This window comes from Corvus hawaiiensis, chromosome 14, assembly GCF_020740725.1.
Source record: "Corvus hawaiiensis isolate bCorHaw1 chromosome 14, bCorHaw1.pri.cur, whole genome shotgun sequence".
Lineage (NCBI taxonomy): Eukaryota > Metazoa > Chordata > Aves > Passeriformes > Corvidae > Corvus > Corvus hawaiiensis.
In genome coordinates, this window is record NC_063226.1 from 5,723,066 (window position 1) to 5,736,273 (window position 13,208).

Sequence of the window (13,208 nt, forward strand, 5' to 3'; positions counted from 1 at the left end):
GCCAAAGCAAACACCGGTGAGTGGTTTGTGACCCATGTGAGCACACGGTGTCCCTATGCACCATCCCAACTCCCCATGGCCTGTGGCTCCCAGGCTCAGACGGGGCTCCAGAGACCTTCCAGGGGTTCCCCTACCACCAGAGTGTCCCTGCAGAACCCGGTGACCTCGGCTCCCCACCCTCACCTACCGACCGACCCCGTGAGGAGCCACATCCTTTGCGTGGAGGCTGTGCCAGTGTGGTGACAGTGACGCAGGGGGTGGTGGCACGTGGTCATGTGGCACTGACGTCCCAGCTCCTGCCACAGCCCAGGGGCTGGGGGTGAGATTCCTGCTGCTGGTGGACACTGGGAGCATCCCGTTCCCTCTGGAGCCTGGGGACAGTGGGACAATCACCCTGGGTGGCAGGAGCCTGTCCTGCCGTGGAGCTCTGCTTTCCTTCAGGGACACCGTCCCCTTCCTCTTTCCAGAGCAGAGCACAGGACAGGTACTGGGAACAGGCTGGGGGTGGCAGGGACCTGATCCTGCAGAGCCACCTCCCAGTGTCACCTGTCCCCACAGCCACACAGAGTCCCAAATCTGGGAGCAGGGCCAGCGGATCTGCTCCTGCTATGAGGATACAACACGAGGTGACACTTGCCTGTGACAGAGCTGCCCGTGCCCCCGGCAGTGTCCCCGTGCAGGCAGCCCAGGCACAGCTGGGAGCGAGGATCCAGCTGCAGAACATGTGGCAGCATCTGTTCCCCCCCAGCCCGGGGAGGTGACACTGCAGGGCTCTGCAAGGCCGGGAGGACCCGAGGGAACACGTTCCCCATCTGCCACAGCCCGAGGCGCCTCGGGATGGAGGTCCCAGCGCGGCCAGAGGCCCTGGAGAGGAGGAAAAGTGTCATGAACGACACGCCCGGCCTTGCCCCCGGGCTGGGAAGAGCTGCCAGGGGAGCTGTGCCAGTCATGGAGTCGATGTGGCAGGGAGGGATAATGGGAAGCAGCCCTGCGCATGGGAGGGACACAGGGTGGTGTCCTGGAGGTGCCACCAGCCTCCCAAAGCCACAAAGAAAGCGCCACACTCACCAGGAGCACATCCCAGGCAGCCAGAACATGGCACGAGGACGGGCCTTGATGAGATCCAAAGGATTTGGGACTGGGCACTGCATCAACACGGGGGAAAAGAAAAGAAAATGGTACCTCCAGCAGCCCTCTGGAAGGGGATGTACCTTCTGCTGGGTGAAAGGAAGCCTTATCTTCCTTATCTTATCAGCATGGGGGAGGTCTGGGTTAATTGAGGCTCTGTCTGAACACAGAGGAAGAGAAAGGGCTCTCCTCGCTCTGCCATGCTGGGGTGGCCTGAGGAGAGAGATAGGCCAGGCACTTCCCAGGATATCCTTCAGCTCCTGCAGCACATGAAGCTCTGGATCATGTCCAGGGAGAAAAAAAGAAGAGAAAGGGGAAAAGAAGCACTGTTGTAATTGAAGTGAGTTGAGGGAAGGTAATTTCCGCCCGGGTTAGTGAAACGGCTCGGTGGAAATTTCTGATAAAAATCTATTCTTCTTTGAAAATGCAGATCCAGAGAAATGTGAAGGCTTTCCACTGGAAAGAATGAGTTTTGCTGGATTTCTCAACCAGTTCTCTAGAAAATTTGTCAATGGTCACAACATTTTAATCACTGCTGCTTTTTTTGTCAGACCAAAATTTACACTCCCGCCACCCTCCAGCCTGACATGAAAATGCAACATTTTTGGCATCGCCGCTTTATTTGTTCAAAATTTAATATTCTACAGATCTTCTGCCCTCCTTTTGGATCAAGAAAACACTGGAGATGCCAAGACATGCCTGGGATAGGGAAACCATTTCGCCTAAAGCACGGGAAGCTCCGGATGAGGAGCAGTGCAGAACTCAGGACAGACCCCGGATTTCTCTTGGCCTCGTGCTGGTTCTGGGGACACAAATGTGCTTTCGTGCCACCTCGTTGTCCCCTGGGCCAACACAGGCTCACCCCATGCCCTGCTGCTGGCCAAGCTGTTCCTGGGGCTGGGAGAAGGGGACATTGCCCTCGGATTCAATTCTTGGCAAATCCATGCAACCACAACCTGGAATCCCGTTTTTCTTTGAGCTGGGAAAGCACACGGACATCAACAACAGTGATAACCCAACACCATTGCCCTGGCTCATTTTCCACACCTTCACAGCCCCTCCTTGGTCTGGGAAGTTCCACCTCTTCCCCCCTTACCCTGGGCTTTACACAATCCTTAGGGTTGGAAAAATCCTCTAAGATCGAGTCCAGTTATTAGGGAGCCTTTTCTGTGGGGAGAAATCAGCCCCAGGATTCTCCTCCCTCTATTTTTAGTACATTTTTCAGCAGATGCTTCAATCCCCAGAGAAACTTCCGGATCAGCAGCTGCTGTCCCCAAGTGCCACTGCCCCGAAGGGGTCAACCCCCGCCAGCTGCTGCTCCGCGGGGACACGACACTGGATAAACACGGCTGGGGACACTCAGGATGCCCGAGGCAGCGCCTGGCACCGAGTGCCGGCAGCACATGGTGTCCCTGAGCACCCGGTGGTACGTGGTGTCCCCGCCCGTCCCCAGCTCCGAGCCTAACGCGAGGAAGATGCCGGTGGGAGCGGCAGCACAAAGGGCAGGACATCTCCTGGTGACACGAGTGGGAAGCTCGGCCTGGGGAGGGGTTAAACGAGGAGCAGAGGCCACAGAAATGCACCAGAAACACCCAGTGAAGGCACTTTGGGCCCTGAAGTGTCCCTGCAATGTCACCGAGTGCTGGGGCAGGAGGCTGGCACGGCATCAGGGATGTGCTGAGCTCATCCACCTGCTGTCCCAGCACTTGGGGGGCACTGGAAAAGCAAATCCCTGCCCCAGGGACAGTCTGAGCTCACCTGGGGACACTGGGACAGCAGGTTCCTGCCCCAGGGAGCTCAGGTGCCACCCGAGGACAGGGGACACAGTGCTGGGGAGAAGCCCCAGGTGGGCACAGCAGCTCCTGGGACACTCCATGCCCAGAGCCCAGCTGGCTGCAGCTCCCCAGGGACGGCAGCTGCGGACAGCACTGGGGACGGAGCCGGCAGGGGTGGAAATGTGGGGGCCACCAAAGTCACCATGGGTCCTGGAGCTGGGTGCCCAGCAAAGGACAGGAAGCTGAAGCCCTGACATATCTGACACCAAAAATGCCCTATTTGCTTCCCAGTAAAACCATGATAAGCTTGAAAGAAAAAAAAAAAAGGAAGAAAATGAAGTAATTGGGATTTTAAGTAACTTCCAAACCCTTTTGTTCCCACAGCTCCAACCCACCAGGTGTGTGTGGAGGTGACTGGGCCCAGCTGGGGACTTCCGAGGTGGAACCAAATGGATGTGAAACGCTAGAGTTCACTGCAGCCTCAGTTTTATACTTCCTGGAGCTGGCCCAGCCCTTCAGGTGCTCCCACTCTACCCTGGGAAGCTGGACAGGTCACTCAAGGGACAGATGGACAACACCACACAGTGACAATCCCAATCAACACCTCCTCTTGCTGCCTTCCCGAGCTGGGGTCTGAGCCCCTGGATCATCTCTGGCTTTGGGGGGTGTTCAGAGGGTGCCAAATCCATCCAGGACCACAACTTGGGCAGCACTGACCCCGTGCTGGGACCAGCTGCCTCTGCCACTGTCACTTCGGGGGTCCTGGCACTGAGGGTGGGGCATCTTGCGCCAGCCAGGGACAGCACAGACTCCCACTTGTCCCATTCCCGCTGTCCCAGTGCGTGAGGACAGGGTGGAATTCCTCCCAGCATCTGCAGCAGGGAAAGGCAGCAGAGAGATGGGCAGAGTCCCAGAGATCCCCCCCCTCCCTTCTCCAGCACTGTGAGCCACCACCAAGCACCATTCCCACTCTCATTCCCATTCCCTGGCTGCTTCTTCCTGGAAAAGGGAATGCTTCAGGAGCAGCAGCAGGGATTTAGTATAGCTATTAAACCTTCTTAAAGGGGCTACTGGGCAAGCTGGGAAACAGCCAGGTGGCCCCAATGGAGACAATTCCCATCCAGCTGAGCGTGATGTGGAGGAAGGCGGGTGATCAGTGCAGCCAGCCCAGGGCTTGGCTTCTTGTGCTGAGTGATGGGAATGTGTGATGGCACCCCATATCCCATGTTTAATTCCTGACAGGGATCAGAGGGGATGGGGGAATCTCCCTTCCGGAGAAGGGGAGGTGGCTCAGAGCTCAGCACCCTCCACGCTCCCGCCACTGGGTTCGCAAATCCCGCAGGTACCAGTGAGACCTAAACCACAATAATATTATTAATATTAATATTATTAATAACAATTAGAGTTCTGACCCAGGGCTGCAGGTCTGGGCTACACTTTGGTGACCCTGTCAGGTGGCCTCTCCTCGGCTGGCCCCTCTCCTTTGGGATGGGGCTGGGAGACTCCCACCCTGTTGCTCCCGAGTCCTGCACATTCCGGAGCCTTCTGCCCTTTCCTCAGGAGGCAGAAAGCCCAGGCACCGAGGAGGGAAAGGCCCATCAGGGCCACGAGCAGAGCCAGGGAGGCAGTGCCCTTGGGCTGGGGACAGATCCAGTGGGGAGTGCCGGTGATCCTGGCTGAGATATTCCGGCCGTGCTCCTGGAAGGCACAGCAAGCTTGGGGCAGGTCCAGCACGGCCACGCTGGCGGCACGGAGCGCGTCCAGCCAGCCCAGCGAGCAGCAGCTCCAGGGGTTCCCCGCCACGGACACGGCCCTCAGGCTGTGGGACCAGCTCCCGAGCTTTCCCAAGGTCTGCAGGTTGTTATCCCGAATGTCCAGGCTCTCCAGCGGGGAGCAGGAAAGCCCCGAGGGCAGCAGGTTCAGGCGGTTGCCCGACAGGTCCAGCACTCGGAGCGTGCCCAGGCAGGGCAGCGCTGCCTGGCTCTCGCCCATCAGGTTGTCCCTCAGAGAGAGCTCCTGCAGGGACAGCTCCAAGCCCCCCAGCGCTCCCGTGGGTATGGACAAGTCCCTGTTTCCTGACAGGTCCAGGGAATGCAGCAGGGTCTGGTTGAAGGCGTAGGGCTGCAGCCTGGAGATGTTGTTCTTGGACAGGCTCAGGTGCTTCAAGTGAGGCACGTTGTAGAAGGGGGTGCAGGTGTCTCCGGGGGCTGACGTGTGAGAATCCACTCCCAAATCCCTTCCCTGGTCACTCACCTGGCTCTCACAAGGCTGAAGGCTGTTGGAGCCCAGATCCATGGATTCCAGGTGAGGCAGGGAATCGAAGAACCAGCGTGGCAGCACGCGGAGGGCGTTGCTGTGGAGGTCCAGCGAGCGCACGGACAGCTCCGTGCCATTGGAGACAAACTCCCTGACCACATCCCGGAGACAGTTCCTCGCCAGGCTGAGGCTGTGCAGGGTGCCCAGGCTGTGGAAGAAGGAAAATGGGAACAGCTCCAGGCGGTTGTTGCTGAGATCCAGGTCAGCCACGTGTGGCAGAGCGGCCGTGGGATGCACCGTCCTGTTGAACCTCTGCATCTCCTTGTAGAGCAGGACGAACTCCCTGGGATGGGGTGAGCCTGGGAGCAGGGAAGCAATGAGGTTGTTGGAGAGGTTTAAGTGTGTGAGATCATGGGCTTTGGGGAGCTCTGGGAACGAGAGGAGTCTGTTATGGCTCAAGTCGAGCATTCGGAGCAGGTAGGGCTGCGCTCCCTCCTCGGAGGAGAACAGCTCCAGGGCGTTGTGGCTGAGGTTTAAAACTCGCAGCTGCGTGAGGCTGAAGCCAGAGATACAGTGCAGGGAATTCAAAGCCAAGTTCAGCACCTCCAGCTCTTCCAGAGGCTCGAAAGCTCCCTCCTGGATCTCCATGATGTAGTTGTTGCTGAGGTCGAGCTGGCGCAGCCGCGGTGAGCTCCGGAAGGTTCCTGCCAGCAGCTTGGTCATCGTGTTCCCGGAGAGATCTAGCACCCTCAGGCTGGTGAGGTTGCTGATGTACCAGCTGGCCATGTGGCTCTCCAGGTTATTCACAGACAAGTCCAGGACCTCTATATTCCTGAGCAGATGGAAAGCTTCCCCGTTAGCCAAGTAATTCCGGTCCAGGTGGTTCGATCCCAGGAGGAGCGAGTGCAGCCGAGGCAGCCGAGCCAGGGCGGTGGCTGACACAGCTTCCAGCTGGTTGAAGCACACATCCAGGTACTCCAGCTGCCCAAATCCTGGCATGGTGCTGCCTGACAGGTTTTGAATGAAGTTGTTGGAGAGTTCAAGGTACTTAATTCCTTGGCCAAGCTCCTTGGGAAACTTCCGTAGGCCAACTCCTTTGCAAGACACCTTCATGGGGCTCTGTGGAGAGACAGGAAAGGTGGGAATGAGGGGGGGCTACAAACCACAGCTCCAGGTGAGCCAGCAGCTGGCCAAGATGGGCACGAGAAGCGGGAATGAGCACTGCTCCCCCTTCCCAAGCCCAGCTGGTCCAGAGCATCCCTGTTTAGGCAGAGCAAGGGTGCTGTGTGGGCTCTACCTTTCCTCTCGCCCTGGTTTCCTCTGGAGCTGGGAACCTGGATGGGGAGCAGCTGATTTCTTTCTGGGGTGACAGAAACCTGCTGTTCCCCATCCAGGCTCCCAACTGCCTCACCAACATCCACGGGAATCCCTGCACTCCATCCTCTGAGCACCTCAGGCACGGCAGGGATCTGGGAGCATCTGGATGTAGGGGACCACCTCAAAGGAGCTCGAAGGCAGGAAAACAGAGGAAAAGCTGGGAAAGTTAAAGAGATGGAGGTTGGAGGGAGGTGAGAGCCACAGGGAGGAGATCCAGAGGGATGCTGGCAGCCCCAGCCATGCTGCTGGAGCCATCCCAGCCCAGGTGCTCCTTGGAAAACAGCCTTACCTGCTGGCACAGCGCGGGGCTGGGCCTCGCCTCCGGGCTAGCCCCGGCTCTGAGGATGGCCGAGAGCAGCCAGAGCAGGAAACATCCCCGAGCAGCCCAGAGCATGTTGGGCTGCGGGCGCCGCCAGCCCCGTCCCGCTCCTGCGGCGTCGCTGGCAGGCTGGGCAGGAGCCAGGCTCTGTATAAATAGGCTCCAGGATGGGATGGGGGAAGGAGATAAGGCATGTGGGTGTTCGTAGCTACGGAAGTGGGAAAAGAAAGACATCAGCTCGCAGAGGGGGAAAAAACGGCACAAAGCCACAGGGAAGGGAAAGAGAAACGGCGGGATGGGGAGGAGGCAGCTCAGGTGACCGGCCGGACCCGCTGTGACATCAAATGCCAGCAGGCAGAGGTGGCACGTAGGAAAGCTGAGAGGGTTTGGGGGAGTTTCCCTGTGCCAGGGACAGGCTGTGCCAGCTCCCGGGACAGCAGGGGCAGCTGGCGAGGGCTCTGCAGCCATCCTGAGCCAGGGACAGCTCCTGGCTGTGGGATCACCTGACTGTCACACCCGGGCGGTGGCATTCCCTCCCCATCCCAGCACAGCCCAGCCGAGGGGACTCTGCCCCTCTCGGGAAACAACAGCTTCCCAGGGCTCGGCGCCCCTTCCCAGCGGGATGTGCAGAGCTGGAATTCCCCTCCTCCTCCTCCTCCTCCTCCTGCTCCTCTCCCTCCCCAGGGGTCTGCGGTGTGCAAGCGCTGGGCTCCGCGCTGTCACACCCCGTGCCCCACCTGGGCTGCCGGCTCACCTCCTCGCCCAGGGCAGGAACCAGAAGGGAACTGTCCCTGCGGCAGCTCCAGGTGGGATCTGTGCACCCGGAGCTATGCCCCACCCACAGAGACTTTTTTTTGTGGTGGCATCTCCTGGTCCTTGTGCCGCCTAGTGCTGACACACTCCTTGGGGACACGCCCCTCATGCTTCACGGGGCACTCTCCAAAATGCACAATTTGGGTTTTTTTGGCTCAGTGTGGCCAATTCCATGTGATGGAGCGACTCAGGCTGCTGAGGGGTTGTCCAAGGATGTGAAGTTTCAGCCATGGAGCTCATGCTCTAATCCTGGAGGTGTCTGGCAGGAAAAAAATAATATATAGACATAAAATACATAAATAAATAAATACAGATTATATATATATATATATATATGTATATATATATAGACACAGTTACACATCTGGAATGTTACCCCTCACCCTCTGACAGCTGGCGTGGTGGGGGACACTTTGTCACCTCAGGATGTGGCTCAGCCTCGAGCTGGCCGGGTGTCCCCAGCATCCGGGGCAGGCAGGACAGCGGTGACAGCCCAGGGACAGCGTTTTGGGCTGATGCCCCGCGGTGCCGGGCTGCAGCTGTGCGCACACAGCACATCTGTGCAGATGTGAGCTCCTGCCAGGGAAACACCGACCTCTGGATGAACCCCCCGGCCCTCCCGAAAGCGGAACCGGCCCCGGGGGCGCTCCAGCCCCGGCATGTCCGGCCCTGCCACGCCCGGGGAACCCCGGCCTGTCCCCCTGCACCCCAACTGCTGGGCATGGGGCTGCGCGGTGACACAGCCCCTGTCAGCAGCTGAAAGTCCCTGATTTGGATCAGGGACTTCTGCAGAGAATCCCTGGGCATTTGCATCCCGAGGCTGTGAACTCCCTTCGCGGGAGCACCGGGCGTGAATCGGACCCGGCAAACACCGAGAGGCTTTTCTTGGATCATGGTAACGGCAGAGTGAACCACACGGCCTGAACAGGGAGAGATCTGCTCTGAAACCAGCTCTCCTGTGCTTCCTGGCCTTCCTGCCCTCCACGCTGGCTCCCAGGGCTCCAGCAGGATCTGTTGGAGAGATTCCCTGTTCCCCCCGAGGCTTTTGTGGGAGAGGTCTCCAAAGGATGTGAGGAACGAGTAGCAGGACTGAGGTGTGGAGGGAGCAGGGACAGAACCACCCACCCAGGTCACATCCCTACCACGGGTGATGGGCTCCAGCCTGGGTGTTCGGGAGCAGAAGGATACCTGGTTATCCAAGCCCATGGGATCTGCCCTTCCTCCAGTGCATTCCCAGGGCATTGGGAAGGTGACTCCTGACTGTCCCTGATGAGGGGACAGTGCCTCTCCCACCCCTGAAGGATGGAGCTGTCCCCTCGCAAAGCACAGCCAATGCTCTGCTGTGCCCATACAGACCTTCCATGGGAGCTCCTGGTGTGGCTGGGAAAGGACATCCCACTGGGAACACTGAGAGCAGGAAAAAGCTGGATTTGCCAAGGCCACCTGCAGCCAGCTTTTCTCTGCTCTCCAGCTCCAATTCCATGTCTCCAACTCACACTTCGGTTAGTGTGAGCACCAGAAAAAGCCTGTTAACACATTCCATCGAGGAATTGCTCCCTCCTCCATCCCAAGCATGCACCAGAGGGAACTTCCATGCAGGAATTGCTCTCTCCTGCTCTCCTCCAATATCCTGAGCACACACCAGAGGGGACAGCAACACTCCAGCCTTTTACAGATCCTGCCAGCGGGGGACGAGGAATGCAAACTCCACGTTATTCATGGCTGCCCCCAGCCTTGCTGCTCAGGCCTGTTCTAAAGCGATCCTGTTAACGATTTGCTTCATGTTCTCACTGCACACAGTTGTCCCGCTTCATTCTTGTCACAGGAACATGTCCCTCTTAATCCATTTGAAAGGAAAGAAAACCACAGAGCCCAGTGAAGAGCCCCCAAGGCTCTTGCCCGTCCCACATGTCGAGGCTGAAGGGAGGAGAAGCCACTAAAAAGGCAGAGCAGCCCATTTGTCACGCAGTTGTTTCCCGAAGCGCACGGCTCCTGTGAATAGCGAGGCTGCGGCCAACGCCGCTGCCCCGAGGAATTTTTGTCTCCCAAGAACTGCAACACTTGGCAAGGGACACCACTCGCTAGGGGTGGAGCCAGGAATGCTCCAGGCAGGGTGGACCCTCCGTGGCCACAGCACAGCGCTGGGACACGTCCCTCCCACACCCTGCAGGTGACCATGAGCCACCCCTGCATGGAGCCATCCCCGAGATCCTGGAATCACAGGACTGGGCTGGGAGGGATCTTAGGGATCAAACAGTGCCACCCCCTGCCATGGGCAGGGACACCTCCCACTGTCCCAGTTTGCTCCAAGCTCCATCCAACCCGGCCTTGCACACTTCCAGGGATCCAGGGGCAGCCACAGCTTCTCTGGGCACCCTGTGCCAGGGCCTCACCACCCTCACAGGGAGGAATTCCTTCCCAATATCCCATCTAACCCTGCCCTGTGGCAGTGGGAAGCCATTCCCTCTTGTCCTGTCACTCCAGGCCCTTGTCCCAAGTCTCCAGCTCTCTCCAGCTCTCCTGCAGCCCCTTCAGGCACTGAGGTCCCCAAAACCTTCCCTGCTTCTGGCTGAAGGTGCCACTTCGGGACTTGTCCCGTTTCCACACAGGCTGCAACTTCACTCCCCTCCTGAAAGCACAAACAGGCTCTGGAAAGAAACACAGGGAAACAAAACCCAACCAAGCCGAGCAAGCGTGAGCCAAGGGCTGACACAACAGAGCAATTTGTGCCTCTGCCTCAGCTCCAGAGCATCTTATGGCTTTAGGTCTCCCCAGCTGAGGGGAGGTAACGGGACAGAGTTGCTCAAGAAGCCAAAAGAAACAATAGTGTCCCAGCTCCTCTATTAGTCACCAGAAATCGAGTTATGACTAGACTCAGCAGGGCTCAGAGAAAAGAAAAAGTGGTGACTTCATGCTGGACCAAATTTTAAAATCCCAATTTTTTTCCTTTGCTAAAGTCTCCATCACCACTTATTTTAGGTAGGAGGGTGCCAAAAGGAAAGGGGTGGGGGGCGGAAGGCTAAAAACCACATCTAAAAGCAGGACAGTTGCTATTAAAACAGAAAAAAAAATTTCCTGTTTGAATATTTTATTCTTAAACATAACAAACTTCCTCCGAGTGTTGTCACAAGTACTTGTGGCTGCTCTACGTGGCCCGGTGAAGCCTGTAGAAATGTGTTCTGGTTTGCAAAATATTAATTAAAAAGAACAAAACAAACCCCCCCCCCAAAAAAAAAAACCAAACCAAAACAAAAAAACAACCAAAAAACCAAAACCAGAATACCCCCAGCCCAACTCAACTTGCTGTAACAGCAGCAGTACTTGCAGGCAGCCCCCGCTGGGGCAAGGTTACCTCTGGGATAAGGGCAGGAGCTGAAAGGAGCAGAGGCCTGGACCCGGGAATCGGCGTTTTCTTTGGGATTTGGTGGTTTCTGGAATGTGGAGGCAGTTTGCTATCTGCTAAGCCTGCTCTAGTTATTCCTCTTCCTCTCGCACTTCCTGCTTTTGCTTCCAAGCTCTAGGTCGAGGCACTTCTCCTCCTCCTGAGGATGAATGTAAACACCACTGACCCTGTCTCACCCAGCTCCCCTCGCCCCCGGCCCTTCCAGCTCCCCCTGGGAAGGCAGGAAGCCACAACCCCTTCCTGGCTGTCGTTAGCGTGCACAAGCAGGAGCCTGGCTGGGATTTTGGGACAGGAGTCCGTGTCCTCCCACTCCCACCTGGGATGCTCTCGCCAGTGCAACATCCGAGCAGAGCCCCCAGCTCTCCCACCAAGCCTCATGTGAAGGTCACAGAGCAGAGTATCAGTGCAGTAATACTTGAAATACTGAGACAAGGCACACCCAACAGCCTTTCCTCCTCACAACGCTCTCCCCACCAGCGTTTCGGTTTGATCCGAGTCTCCCCGCGAGTCACAGAGGACAGTTGTGCTTCCTGCATTCACATATAGGAATAAATAGCTCTGGATCAGTTTCCTTTATGGCCGGATTACAGAACCCCTGAAATACTGATACGCTTTATGAACAGCAGCACTGTGCAGTTCCGTGGGTATCCCTGGCCACGCCAAGTTCCTCTCTAGGATGCCGGTGCATCTCCCAGGCGGATGGCCCCAAAGAAAGTCGTGTGCTTGCTCATGTTGATGGAGATGTCAGCGTGCACCATCTTCACGGCGATCTTCTGCCTGGCTTTGAGCAGGCACACCCCGGCCGTGTAGCAGGTGTTGAAGTTGGTCTTGCCGGTCTCGATGCTCCGAGTGCATTGCAGAAAGGGCTTCTCGTCCACCACCACCTCGTAGCTGGCGAAATCAGTGAAGTTGATGTAGTAGACCTGATGTGGGGCAGGGAGAAGAAAGGTGTCAGGGATGGGATTGGGGTGTGGGGAGCAAGTGCAGCGTCCTGGGGGTGTGTGCAGCCCCTCCTAGCCCCAACACCTGCACTCACAGGTGACTTGTGCGAGGCAGGAAGAGCCCCAAGCTCACCAGGAACTTCTTTTATTCCGTTTCAGATTGGCCCAAGCATGCAAAACCCCCTGAATCCATGTGCCTAAGGCTGAGCTACCATCCTGCTGACTCCAGGGAAGGGACGCACCTGCACAGAGCCATGCAGGGCTCCCTGTGTGCTACAACAGCTTCTCATCCCACACACAGACAGACACATCCCACTGAAGGCCTCTTGCACTTACCTGGCCAGTCCTGCTTCCTGGTGCCAGGAGCTTCCTTTAGTGGTGACATCAGAACTGCCCTAAGGTGCACTGGGAGCTGCCTCCTGCGTAACTGGACTCGGTGCTTGCACAGGCACGAGCTACTACAGGGAAAAGGCTCTCCCAACCTCCACAGCTTGGAAGGAAATCACCTCACAGCGTTTCTACTGATTGAACTCCCTGATTTCCAAGGCCCTGTAACTCCACTTGTCCTCACTTAACCCTCTCCCACACTGATCCCAAAGAACTGCAGGAGGAAGACCTGTCCAAGGAGAAGTCAGTCTCAGGGAGATGCTTCTTCCTGAGAGAGGAAATCCAGCCCTTTTGGAGACAGGAGCTGCCTGAACACTGAATCCCCTTTTTTTTCCTTGGTGGACCACAAATGATGAGGCTTCAGTGGCCCAACACTGTGGCCAGCAATCAGCATCAAGCACTTGGGAAACAGTAATACTTTGGCCCATGTGGAGTTGTATTTTCTGTCCCCATCCCAACTGGACAGATGTCACCAGTTCCACAGAAGAGCACCTGACACCCATGGCCCACTTCATCCTAGAGCCGGTGCTGGGGTGGAGCTACACGGAGCAGGGTGAGGCAAACGGAGTCACCTGGGCTGGAATCTGGCCAAACCACCTGGGCTGGGAGTCCAGAGTGACACAGCTCCAAAATAACCCCAAATGACCAGCGTTCGGGTCCTTTAAAGCGCTGAGCTCAGTGCCTTGCCTGCAGGGAGGTTCGGAAGGCTCAGGGAATGACCGCACAGATAACTGGGGGGACAAGCCCGGGACTGGCGGCTGTGGGGTGTGCTTTCAGTGACTAATCCCTGGCGGGTGGTGTCCCGGCGG

General features: G+C 57.4%; 2 protein-coding genes across 5 annotated transcripts in view; both read right to left on the minus strand.

Moving 5' to 3' along the window:
• Positions 1 to 1,632: 1,632 nt before the first annotated feature.
• On the minus strand, positions 1,633 to 7,930 carry LOC125333254 (transforming growth factor beta activator LRRC32-like). 3 transcript variants are annotated; one of them, XM_048319077.1, is made up of 2 exons: positions 7,610 to 7,930; positions 1,633 to 6,278 (listed from the first exon to the last, which is right to left on the minus strand). In XM_048319077.1, exons 1-2 carry the CDS (start codon positions 7,775 to 7,777, stop codon positions 4,335 to 4,337), a joined length of 2,112 nt encoding a protein of 703 aa, XP_048175034.1. In that variant the 5' UTR covers positions 7,778 to 7,930; the 3' UTR covers positions 1,633 to 4,334. The 3 variants fall into 3 exon arrangements, with proteins under 3 accessions (XP_048175034.1, XP_048175033.1, XP_048175035.1); XM_048319076.1 differs by lacking the exon at positions 7,610 to 7,930 and adding an exon at positions 6,826 to 7,465; XM_048319078.1 differs by lacking the exon at positions 7,610 to 7,930 and adding an exon at positions 6,826 to 7,465 and having other exon boundaries at positions 1,633 to 6,693.
• A 2,809-nt stretch (positions 7,931 to 10,739) lies between these two features.
• EDA (ectodysplasin A) overlaps positions 10,740 to 13,208 on the minus strand; it is a 61,778-nt gene continuing 59,309 nt past the window's right edge. For both annotated transcript variants that reach the window (XM_048319080.1, XM_048319079.1), the window contains exon 8: positions 10,740 to 11,994. In XM_048319080.1, coding sequence (XP_048175037.1) covers positions 11,743 to 11,994 — 252 coding nt within the window. In that variant the 3' untranslated portion in view covers positions 10,740 to 11,742. The remainder of the gene's footprint in view (positions 11,995 to 13,208) is intronic.